The sequence below is a fragment of the Rhinopithecus bieti genome, unplaced genomic scaffold (assembly GCF_001698545.2).
Source record: "Rhinopithecus bieti isolate Rb0 unplaced genomic scaffold, ASM169854v2 scaffold_35609, whole genome shotgun sequence".
In the NCBI taxonomy this organism is placed as follows: domain Eukaryota; kingdom Metazoa; phylum Chordata; class Mammalia; order Primates; family Cercopithecidae; genus Rhinopithecus; species Rhinopithecus bieti.
In genome coordinates, this window is record NW_016815004.1 from 402,618 (window position 1) to 415,893 (window position 13,276).

A 13,276-nucleotide genomic window follows, 5' to 3' on the forward strand; every position below is an offset into this window, starting at 1 on the left:
GCTTTAAAGCCAGGGTATAAATGCCAAGGAGACCAGAACCGAGTATTCATCTCTTGTATTCCTACCAGCATGTAGTTGTGGGTTGAGCAGACCCAGAATGAATATCCATAAATGTCTAGCTACTGTAGATTCCCTATCTCTTGGATAGGGAATTTCTAGTTCATAGTCCATGTTTCATTAGCTTCTTTATAAATGGAATATGCCTTCCTAGTTCCTCCCTCTCCCTGATCCCCCAAATTTTAAAAACTTCACGACATTGCCAGATAATTTTTTTCCAACTCAGATCCCAGTGCGTTATTAGGCAGATTTTAATGCCAATACATAGCTCTCCCAGTTTAAACTACTTTTCAGTTGGGTTTATTTTTCAAAAAGCTAGGGAGCTGTAGCAGTTGGAACTATAGGATTTAGCAGAGTAAAGTGCTTATGCCTTTCCGTCAGCCAGAACACTCTGGCAGGCAGTCAAGAGATCTGGGGGAACTTCCCAAACTGTGCAGCCTTGGATACACCTTGCATCCATCCACCTGGCTTTTATGTTGCTAAAATAGTATACTCGTATAATCTCAAACTCTTTCAGAGTTTGTAATAATTCTGTGATTATTAAAACTCAGATAGAGTTCAACAAGGCTTAATCTCATTTTGGTCTTCGGAAACTAAACCTCATCACAAGACAGGGGAGGATCCTGAAGATCATTTGATGGTGGAAAAATCATTCACTTTTGGAGAGTGCTGTTGTTTGGGTAGGATTTTTTAAACTTAATTCACAAAGACATGTTTTAAACATTAAAATTCATGCCATTTGATTGATCAAGGAGGCGGCAGGATAATGTATTTTTTTCCCTCGTACCAGAGTTTAATACAGTCTATATGTCCTTTGGCAAATCACCTATCCTGATAAAAAACAAAACTGTTTTTAAATCTCAGCTCTGTAATCCTTAGAGCTCAAAGATAAAGGGAAAAAAATGACCTTGTCTTTGTCCATTAGTCAATTACAGGAAGCATTACTCTTTCCATATTACCACATTATGAATCTGATTTCAAAGTAAGTATTCTAATGAAAAGAGAAGCATTTAACTTTTTTTAAAAAATCCAACTGAGTCTGCAAATGAAATTTTTAAACCAACGTATCAGGAGAGGAATAAGACCTTGTGTTCTAAAACCCCCATCATATGAAATAAATTATTCTCTCTTTTACGCATCCGAATGGTAGTAGTTATATGCCATCCTTGGAAGAATTGAAGAAATGGTCACTCAAGTCATTCTGTATGTTTTGTGTTTCTGAGGAGCGCTCGCTGAGAAAGGCTGGCAGAGTCAGAAAAAAAAAATTGTACTCTTTAAACAGGGTATAGTGTTTTGTTTTGTTTTTGTGATTTGGGGCTTTTTAAAAAGAGAGGTACTCTGGAAAAGGAGACAGAACATATTTAAGACCTACTTGTAGCATGTGAAGGAGCTAGATTCTACATTTTCTTAAATACTCTGATGAGTTAAATGGAACACTCAAATGCCACCAAATACCCCCACCACTGATAGTTAACAATGACAGCATCTCTGACTGCTTCCTGCATCTTTGCTATCTGCCTGACTCCATTCTAAGTGCTTTGCATCAGTTCTCCTGTAATTCTCTCTAATACGAGATAAGTATCTCCAGATTTACAGATGAATAAAACTGAGACTCAGCTCACACAGCAGGCCCAAGATCATCCAGTTAAATAAGGAGCACAAGCAGGATGGAAGCCAGACCAGTTCAACTCAAAGGGCCTCACTTAACACCAAGGCCTACTCTGAAGGGTGCAAGACTTCAGGCTTGTATCCTCAGGCGAGCTGTAAAATAAGGGGACTGGACTATACTATTTCTAAATCTGTTACCCAGTATGCTAGAGTTAATTTACCAAGATACATAGTGCAAAACAAGGAAAAGATTAACATCACTTCTTTTACTATGATTTTGTATAAAATAATTAGAATTTAAAATAGGACACAAAACATTATCTTTATGAAACACTTGCTTCTGAATGAATGGAGGATGGTTTCAGCACCCTAATACTCACTTTCAAAATTGTAACCATAAAGTTACACAAGATGATGTAAATTCTAACCCCTGTAGATATGTTGGGATGATTATCCAATATCAGGAGTTACAGTGTGGCCTTATGTTTGTTTTCCTTTGTGCTTTACCATGGTTTTTATATACTAAATGAAAAACACAAACAAAAAACACAAAATTGAGTTGTGGAGAATGATGACTTCAATAGAACCATAAAATCTCCCCTACACTAAAAAGAACACACAGCCACTTTACATCTGCAATCTACCTTCCTCAGACCTTGTGAGTAAACTCCCATTCCACTGCTACAGAGCACTCATTTATTTCACATTTTAAAATCTGACACTGATATTACAGTAGAACTGATGTTGTGGCTAAACTATATTCTACAATGCCTGTAAGTCGGCTGGCAGGCTTCCACATGGAATCTTCCTACCTCTGTGAAAAACTTGGCCATGACCAAGAATACTCATACACTGGGCTCAAAGCCACAGTCAATTACGTGTACTGCTCTGGCAGAGAAAACACAGGCCAGACAGGTCTCATTTCACCAGTGCTAAGAAAAGTTATTACCTTTTATTTCATTAACTAGCCAGATGACATCAAATCAACATTTTTTTTTTACACATACCCTACACAATTGAAAGGATAAAAGTACTTCATTTTCTAGTACTGATTAACTTAATTAGACTAGTCCTTTTTTCTCCTTTTCTTTTTTGAAGCAGGGTCCTTCTCTGTCACCCAGGCTGGAGTGCAGTGGTGTGATCACAGCTCACTGCAGCCTTCACTTCCTTTTGGGCTCAAAAGATCCTCCCACCTCAGCCTCCCAAGTAGCTGGGACTAAAGGCATGTGCCACCATGCCCAGCTAATGTTATTTTTTGTAGAGACAAGGTCTCACCATGCTGGTCCATATAACACAAAATATTCTCAAGCATAAGAATACTTACTTTAAGCAATAAAGCACAGACCAACATTTCAATAAATCAGAAACTTGAAATACTATCTTAGAGACAATTATAATTGATTTTCCTCAGCCAATTTCTCTTCTTAGACCACAAGATTTCCTTGTTGATCTTATCCACATTCATGATTTTCACTGCTGCAAATCTGCATCCCCTGTCCTTACCTCTCCCGTAAGCTTCAGGCTTATGATACATCCCCATCTAGATGTTTCAACTTCAAACCAAACAATCATACTCCCACTCCATTCTACATCTCCTTTCTGAATTTCCTATTAGATTTTTGGAATCACCATACCAAGATGGAAATGTGGGGGTCTCTACCTCACTTCCACATCCAAATCTGTCCATTTTTACCTCCCAGATACTATCCCTTCCCTCAATTTCTTTTGCTACTGCTGTAGTTCAGGCCTGTACCATCTCTTCCTTGGACTATTTTAAGAACCTTTTCCGTGGGCATCTAGCTTCAAAGTTACCCTCCATAGCAAGGTTCAAAGCAGGGAGGGACATATGAAAATCTATGGTCCTCCCTGCTTTGAACCTTGCTATGGCTCCCTACTGCCTCCAGATGAAACTCAGGTTCCTGATCCCAGCATCCATCTGGCCTCAATCTCTCCTGTTTTTTCCAACACCTTTCCCTTTAGTATTCAGCCCCTACATCTTACTAATCTGGGGTTCTTCGGGCCTAAATAACTGTTCAACTAAATTGAACAAATGTCTAGGATTTTGATTTTTAAGTAATACAGAGTAATACTTGGTCCTCTAGAGCATGTAGAATTCATAATTCCAAAATTACTATGAGAATTAAGTCATCTTTTAAAACATTGTTATTGTGGTAAAAACCATTTTAAAGAAGAATTAATCCTCCCTTAAGGAATCAGAACGGGGAAAAGTTATTTAAGGTCCACCATCTTTTGCTTTTTAATCAATAATTGAGTTATTCTATTTCTATTCTGTTTCTTCACAGTACCAATTGCCATCGAGAGTCTTTGTAAGCAGTGAAGAGTGGTGTATGAGTCAGCATCTCATCAGAGGCAGGCAGCAATCTGACTTAATTCAGGGACTTGGTTAGGTAGGTGACAGAAGAGCTGGGAAGCCAGACCACTGTGATGAGAACCACAGGCAGCCTCTCCATGGCCTCAGGCAGAAGAATAAAGAGAGGAGAGAATGTTGTTGGAGCTCAGGGTCACCCACAGTGGGTGGAGCATAGGTGAGATGCAGCAGCTCACAGAGGTCTCCAGAGCAGAGGAGACAAGGCTGAGAGTCTGGGAAGCAGGACAGAGTACCCAAGTGGAGAAAGCTACAGAGAGAGAGAGAGCTGTAGAGATCTGTAGCTTCCCCTCGAGTCTTCAGCTAAGTACTGACCAGCACATGCACATAAGTAAACTACAAGATGCCAGAGAGAGGACTAGAGGGAATCATCTCCAAATCTTACACAAACATGCTGCATGAGCTGGAAAGAGAGAAATAAAACGCCCTGCTTTTTCCCCCGCCTCCTTTCCTGTAATCCTCCCCTTACCTATGCCTCTCATTAGCCTGGTGGTTCTCAACCTTGGCTGCACACACTAGAATCAAGTAGGAAGCTATAAAAACGTTGAATGCCTGGGTACACCTCTAGAAGACTGATGTAATTGGTCTGGGTGCAGCCTGGGCATTAGGAGCTTTAAAAGCTCTCTTGGCGAGTTGAGAACCAATACATTAGCCGAACCCAGGTAGAAGACATGAGAACAGACCCTGGGAAACACAGCCGACAGAAATCAGCACCCGTTCATACGGGGCAAGGAGAGGACCTGAGAGCCTGTGGGTCTAAGATCAGCAAAGATGGCACAAAGAGGCGGGTAGAAATAAGGAAGATGATGAGGAAAAAGAAAAAAAAAAGTAGGCATGATCTTCCTTAAACCCTTCAGTGGCCAGCTCACACTGAACACCCAGCTGCAGAGTTTCTTCCCTCTTATAATACTTACTGCTCTTCCTCCAATGACAAGACTATCATGTGCTACCTCCCATGTGTCCTTGGCTGTGCTGAAGCCCAGCATCTTGCTATCTGTTCATCCTGCAATGTCCCATCAGGAAAGCCTGGTGTTCCTCCTCCTACTAGCTGCATCAGGTATTTTCTTCTTTCCCAAACTGACTGGCTAGTTCATTTGTATATTTAGCTAACATTGAGTAGTAATTGATGGCTAATAATAGGTAATGTAACGCCCCTCTGGACAATATTTGCACGGTAAAACTGACCTTGAGTATAAAAATTCCAGGGCAAAGTCACAGATCGATTGAATAGATTTTTCGGTGTCCCTTAAAATGTAAATAAATTTAAATCAAATAACATGGGGGATGGCCTAACACTGGAAAGTAACGATTTACAAATTTACAAATGTTTTACTGCAATGTATTTTGATTACAATCCTACCCATGGCTGCTAAAATGTTAAGCAATATGAAGATACCTTAAGATACACTTACATCTTGTTAATCATTTATAGCCTAAAAATATACTTGCTGTAAATTCCAAAGTCTTATGATTTCAAATCAAAAGAAATTTATTTATCTTTAAAAGTGGAAATATTTAGCATTATTATCCTATTTGCCTGAGAAAGTCACTTTCCAGAGAAGGACAAAATCCAAGGTCAAAATCAGAAATCCGATACTCTATGTGTGTGTGTTTAGACTGACAGGCCAGTCCCTGAAAAACTGGTTGTACACTATGAAATTGTTAAAATACTGAGTTCAAAACTGGACATGCTATTTTTTAAAAAACTATTTTCTGGTATGAATCTTTCTTATTATTACTCTAAATGAAGAATTTGTGAATATCCACAAATATATGGTAGTGCCAACTCCTAAAAACAAACTTCCAATAGGACAACCACAAAGTACTGAAATAATATACATGCATGCAAAAACGCCATGGGCAGATCTACTTCTGTGATCCTACAAGCAACACATCAAGGCTCATAATTCAGAGATCATTTCTCTTCACCAACTACTTAATGAAAGGTATTCTTCCAGGGGAAAGTGTAAATCCCCAAATCACAACCAATACCACCTGACTGAGCTCCCAAAATTCTCACAAAAGGAACAGACCCATTCTACCCGAGTATGTGGACATAGTCTCATTTTAGCTATTAGACTCTTCTAAAAGCACTTAAAATAATTAATACATTTTAATGGACAGGATTAAAATTCAAAAGAGGTAAATGACCACATACTGATGGAATTCCCGCAGACTCTTGGGAGCAATATAACCACAACAGTCATCTTCTTCCATCACATTATTAAACAAGAAAAGGAAGATGCTTTTTGTTCGTAAAACCAGAAAATTAAGGTTAAGTGAACTGTAGGTTTTGAAATAATGAGTAACTAATACTACCCAAGAAATACACAAGTCTAAGCTTACCAAAAGGAGTAGTAAACCCACTAGGATTTTATCATGAAAATGCTGCATATGTCTCACACAAAAGGCAAAGGTAGACGAGAACCATCTTTTTCTCAGCATGTGGAAAGAACCTAACGATTCCTTTGAAAATAGAACCTGAACATATACTCTGTACTGAGTCAGTGTTCAACTCATGCTATTGACTTATTAAATGATGACGTCTAAGAACTCCACTCGTTGGTAAGACCTAACTGGGTACCTTTCTGGGAATGAATAACAGTGATTTTAAAGACATTATTAATTGCAGTGAGATTTGCTCATAAGCCCAAGTTGAAGGGAGGCATCTGATTCATCTCGGTCAATTCAAACAGCTCAGATCATCTAAACATGGTGTGGACAAAATTAAAGGACATTCTGAGTCCTTAATATTATGTGGGCTCTCTTTCTCGGAATGGTCTTACAAAATGTGCCTCGGGGGTTCTGTGGGTCCAGGAAATATCCACACAGTGCCTGACTTTGTTTAGTGACAACAAAGGGATCTAAGATCTAAGAAAGGGAAGGAACAGAACACCACCTCCCGAAGCAAAACTAAACCAACAAGAAAAAATACTCACAACTGCTTAAAGAAATGATTGATTCTAGGTTGAAACTTTAAATTATAAAGTATTTTCTTCAGTTAATAGAAGGGAAATAAAGGATTGTCAAATCTTGTCATTGTCTATTTCTCCTCTTTAATTTTTTCTTTTCTTTTCTTTTCTTTTTTTTTTTTTTTTTTTTTGAGACGGAGTCTCGCTCTGTCGCCCAGGCTGGAGTGCAGTGGCCGGATCTCAGCTCACGGCAAGCTCCGCCTCCCGGGTTTACGCCATTCTCCTGCCTCAGCCTCCTGAGTAGCTGGGACTACAGGTGCCCGCCACCTCGCCCGGCTAGTTTTTTTTGAATTTTTTAGTAGAGACGGGGTTTCACCGTGTTAGCCAGGATGGTCTCGATCTCCTGACTTCGTGATCCGCCCGTCTCGGCCTCCCAAAGTGCTGGGATTACAGGCTTGAGCCACAGAAATAGCAGATTTAAATACACACAAACACATCTGGTTGCTTTCTTTTAGTTATAGCAACTTCACATTTTAGGAACAGACATGTCGTACTTTTCTGTAAGGCAAGAACGCTTAAGTGGAGCTAGCTCCACATTTAGAGCCAACAGAGCAGAAAGATCTCTAAAGAGCAAGATATACATTAATGGTGGGAAGAAATAATACACAACAACAAACACTAGGCACTTATAGGGCATTTTCTTTTTTTAGATGGAGTCTCACTCTGTTTCCCAGGTTGGTGTGCAGTAGTGCGATCTCAACTCACTGCAACCTCTGCCTCCTGGGTTCAAGTGATTCTTGTGCCTCAGCCTCCCAAGTAGCTGGGACTACGGGTGTGTGCCACCATACCCGGCTAACTTTTGTATTTTTAGTAGAGATGGGGTTTCACCATGTTGGCCAGGCTGGTCTCAAACTCCTGACTTCAAGTGATCCACCCGCATCGGCCTTCCAAAGTGCTGGGATTAACAGGTGTGAGCCACTGTGCCCAGCCTACAGATTTTTTTTTATATAACTAAAAGAATTACATGAGAAATTTTAGGTGGAAGAAAGATTTTCAAATATCCTATCTTCATGGTAGACAAAAATGCAGGGAGTCATGTAATAATCCAAAAAAATACTTAAGAACCTCATCCATGTAGTATCATGGAATTAGGGATTATGGTGGGTTACATCACAGTCTTATTAGATATAATGGACATCTTTAGATGCCATATATTCAGGCTCTATCTATATCAGCCTGAGAATAAAGGCTTTAAAAAAGTCCACTTTATCTACTTAAGCTCTGCTTCATAAATGCCTAGGATGGGTGGACCCTCTGTGGAATAATATGTTCACTAAGCTGGTGTTCCTATACCTGAAAACATGTACTGTGAGAGTCTCTTAGCACATAGCTAGCTAGCCTATAGGTCTTTTCTGTGGGGTGGGAGAGCAGAGGAAGCCATTCTTTGTTTATTTGTGATAATTCAACCAGATTCATGACTTCCTTTCCTTTGTTTCTATTTTAAGGAGGAAGAGAAACAGAAATCCCCATTTCCACTCCAACCCTATTCTCAACACAAATTATAATACCTTAAAATGTAGTAGAAGGAACTATAAACTATAAAAAGATAAAGTTCAATTGCTGAGGGGCAGCAATTGCAAGCATATTCTTACCTGATGTGGCCGATCAATTCAATAAGCTTGTGACTAAAAAAATATGCTGTCAGCTCAGACACATGACTCAGGACTGAACAGACCCCAAAGAGGGTTGTAGTTCCATTCAGGTCTTCCAAATGCCAGTAGAGAAAGGTGAACACGAAGCCGTATCCAAAACCCATGAACCAAGCCACAAACAGCACTGAGCCGTACTGCACGCTGCAGAGCAGCTTGATTAAGTCCCAAAAGTTGAAGGCCTGCGAGTGGCTTGTGGTGGTTGGTGTCTCCTCAGAGGACTCTGTGGAGTTGTTCCTTTCCACCTGTGGAATCTCTACCTCTTTCCCTTTAGAATCATTGTTTTTGAAATGGTTGTACCGGAACCGGAACTGAGTGGCAACGATCAAGGCCATGGTCATGAGAACGCCGAAGACGATGAAGACGATCTGGTAATTCCTGTACTCGGGGGGCTTACACCCCTTTCCATCGATGAGCACTTCGATGTGGGTGTAGTCGATCCCGATGCCCACGGACAGCATCGCCAGGCCCCAGCCCAGGGAGCCCCACATGCGCTGCAACCCATAGCGATCTCTGTGTTTTCCCAGATACTGGAGTGTCACTGTGTCTACGATTGTGACAGAAGAGGCACTGAAAAATTCTCCTATTATGACAACTACCAAGATCACCAAGAATATAGCTTCAACTTCTTGCTGATCATAAACAAGCATGACTTGGTCAGAAGGTAAAGATTTGGTGGTGGTAACAATAACAGTGGTTGTCTCCTTGGTTACACTTCCTGTGGGGACAATAGGGGTTGCTGTGCTTGAGTTCAAAGTCAAGTCCATCATACGGTTAGTAATTTCATCTGTCTGGGGCTGCAGAGTGGGTTCACTGTTCATGTTTAGAGTTGTTGGCAAAGTAACAGTGTCTGAGACATTGAGCCCTGTTTTCAAAAGCAGGTTTCTTTTCTCACGCATTTTTGGTGATATGGTGAGGAAAGAGGTAAAGGAAGAATTTGTTGGCAGGATAGTTAACTGGTGACTTGCGTTGGTGGGATGAGCTGTTGGGGGAATCTTTGGTACACATCTCAAGGTAGCAGGTTTGACAAATCCAATGCCCAAGTTGAATAAAACCCAACACAAAAGAGAAAAGAGGAGGACAATTTTGCCTTTTTTAAAGCGATCTGCAACTACACCCCAAAAGGGGGCACTGCAGAATTCAATGAAGTAGCGAATACCTACTAGTAGTCCACTCTGGCTTGGAGACATTCCCAACTGTTTGTAATACACAGGCAAAAGGGGATAGAGAGAGCCATAGGCCGAGTAAAAGAAAAAATAAAAGACCTTGGAAATTAGAAGATCATTGTTTATCTTAACACAATGTTTCTCTATCCAGTCTATTTCCTCCTCAGGAATAGCAGATGTTTCTGTGGAGGAAGGTGTTTCATTCGAAGGTGGTTCTGGTTCCCTGGAAATACCATTAAAGGGATCTGCAAGCACATACTTTCTCTTCTGTTCCTCTTCATCATCCGTTAAAATAGCAACTTTATCATCTGCCATGGCTTACCACCACCATCAGCAAGTTTACAACCTTCTGAATTTGTACTGTTGATCTGTAAAGTAAAATTTAAAAGATGGCTTAGTAATGAAAATCATAACATGTAGACCGGGCGCGGTGGCTCCCGTCTGTAATCCCAGCACTTTGGGAGGCCAAGGAGGGCAGATCACAAGGTCAAGAGACTGAGACTATCCTGGCTAACACAGTGAAACCCCATCTCTACTAAAAATACAAAAAATTAGCTGGGCCTGATGGTGGGCGCCTGTAGTCCCAGCTACTCAGGAGGCTGAGGAAGAGAATGGCATGAACCCGGGAGGCGGAGCTTGCAGTGAGCAGAGATGGCACCACAGCACTCCAGCCTGGGTGACAGATCGAGATTCTGTCTCGAAAAAAAAAAAAAGAAAAGAAAATCATAACATGTAAACACAGAACTTCATCTTGCAGGAAATTAAGCAGTTACAAACTAAAATAGTAATTCCAAGAGAGAACTCTCATCATTTATCACTTGCAGCCACACAATACTTACTGGTAAGGAAAAATAGCTTTTAAAAAAGTCGAATACTCTTTGTGGCCACTGACTGACTAATTACATCTTCCAATGGCAAGTTTACAGTTCAGATTCATTCCCAGTCTTTTCATTGATTCCAAGGGAAAATGTACAAATAATAGGGATTATGTCTAAACCAAATACAGAGAGTTGAAAATAAACACTGTTTATAGTTTCTTGATTTTACTGTTCAAACAAATCCACTGCATTATGAAGTCTAGGATTCTTTAGAAAATAAAGGTAGCAAAAACATTCTGTTTCTAAGGAAAAATAGGTTGCACTTAACCACAACCACAAATGTAATGAGAAAGAGGAAGCCAATGGCACTGTTGCAACTATAGTGCTCACTGGAGCCATGACAAAGACATCCTGGTAATGAAGTAGTCTTCACATTGCATATATTATGTACAGTTCTCCAGATGTGCTTTATAGACAGCAGTTTAAACAAATGGCAAGAAAAAAGACCAGATAATACTTATTGAGCACTCTGTACCAGATAACATTAGAAGATCTTTAAATGTATACATTCATATTAATCATAATAGCCCTATTATCGTGTCCATTTTACAGATGAGAAGAATGAGGCATGGCAGGTTTAACTATTAAGAGGCAGTGCCAGGATCTGAACCCTGATATTATGGCTTCAGGACATATGCTCTCTACGATGGTAGTCCCCAACCATTTTGGCACCAGGGACTGGTTTTGTGGAAGACAATTTTTCCTTAGATGGGGAGAGGGGGTTGGTTTTGGGATGAACTGCTCCACCTCTGATCATCAGGGTGATTCTTAGGTTCTGATAAGGAGCACACAAACTACATCCCTCACATGCACAGTTGACAATAGCGTTCACGCTCCTGTGCAAATCTAATGCCTCTGCTGATCTGACAGGAGGCAGAGCTCATGTGACAATGCGTGCTGACCCGCTCTTGCTGTGCGGCCTAATTCCTAACAGGCCACGGAGTGCTAGCAGTCCATAGCCTGGGGGTTGGGGAACCCTGCTCTAAGACACACTAAACTGAAAAAATAACATATTTTAGATAAGACACCAGTAAACCTTTTTGAGAAACAGTGCTTTGGCCGGGCACAGTGGCTTACATCTCTAATCCCAGCACTTTGGGAGGCTGAAGGGGGTGGATCATGGGTTCAGGAGATTGAGACCATCCTGGTCAACATGGTGAAACCCCGTTTCTACAAAAGGTACAAAAATTAGCTGGGCCTGGTGGCGTGCCTGTAGTCCTAACTACTTGGGAGGCTGAGGCAGGAGAATCACTTGAACCCGGGAGGCAGAGGATGCAGTGAGGAGAGACTGGGCCACTACACTCCAGCCTGGCGACAGAGCGAGACTCGGTCTCAAAAAAAAAGAAACGTTTTTCATATAAGACATTAGCAATATATATTTATATAAATTTATAGGAAGTGTGCCACCATCCCATCAGATTTTCCCTTTCTTCTATTAAAGATTGAATGATTAAAGAGTCAAAAGATCTTGTGTGCATTAAGAATTATGTTGGAACATATTCTGATGGTAGGAGGTATATACATTAAATATGTGTTAATTCCTTTTACCTTCTTTTCTTGCTTTTTTCTTTTTTTGAGAAACAGGGTCTTACTCTGTCACCCAGGCTGGAGTGCAGTGGTGTAATTATGGCACTGCAGCCTCAACCTCCTGGTCTCAAGCAATCCTCCCACCTTAGCCTCCTTAGTAGCTAGGACTATAGACGCATGCCACCATGCCTGGCTAATTTTTGTAGAGATGGGGTTTTTGCCATGTTGACCAGGCTGTTCTCCAACTTCTGGGCTCAAGTGATCCTCCTGGCTCAGCCTCCCAAAGTGCTGGGATTACAGGAGTAAGCCACTGCAGCCAGCCTCCTTTTACTTTCTTTACTAGAGAAAAATATCAATTTCACTTGCCACCCCTTGGAATAGATCTTGCTCTTTCTTTTCCCAAAATGAATAACATTCTGAAAAATCTTCTAAAATTATGCTTGTAAGCATTTTTTAATCTCTACAAAGCTCCTAGGTAGACAATGGAAACACAACTTAAGAAGACCTATGTAAGGAGTCAATTTATCTGTTATCCCCAAAAGCCAGATGTCAATGTAGCTGTAAGCTTTGAAAATGTTCATGTGGGTTTTTTAGATTAAAAAAATTTTTAACTGAAGGCCGCGTGCGGTGGCTCATGCCTGTAATCCCAGCACTTTGGGAGGTCGAGATGGGCAGACCATGAGTTCAGGAGATCGAGACCATCCAGGCTAACACGGTGAAACCCCGTCTCAACTAAAAATACAAAAAATTAGCCAGGCGTGGTGGCGGCCACCTGTAGTCCCAGCTACTCGGGAGGCTGAGGCAGGACAATGGTGTGAACCCAGGAGGCGGAGCTTGCAGTGAAACGAGATCGTGCCACTCCACTCCAGCCTGGGCGACTCAAAAATAAAATAAAATAACAGCAAAATAAAAATTTTTTAAAATAGAGGTCTGGCCAGGCACGGTGGCTCACGCCTGTAATCCCAGCACTTTGGGAGGCCAAGGTGGGCAGATCACCTGAGGTCAGGAGTTTGAAATCAGCCTGGCCAATATG

General features: G+C 41.0%; 1 protein-coding gene across 5 annotated transcripts in view; it reads right to left on the bottom strand.

Annotated features, from left to right (window-relative positions):
• Nucleotides 1-13,276, bottom strand: part of MFSD6 (major facilitator superfamily domain containing 6) — a 94,400-nt gene that overhangs the window by 49,442 nt on the left and 31,682 nt on the right. For all 5 annotated transcript variants that reach the window (XM_017852900.1, XM_017852899.1, XM_017852902.1 and 2 more), the window contains one exon: nucleotides 8,616-10,206. In XM_017852900.1, the coding sequence (XP_017708389.1) occupies nucleotides 8,616-10,153 (1,538 nt within the window). In that variant the 5' untranslated portion in view covers nucleotides 10,154-10,206. The remainder of the gene's footprint in view (nucleotides 1-8,615; nucleotides 10,207-13,276) is intronic.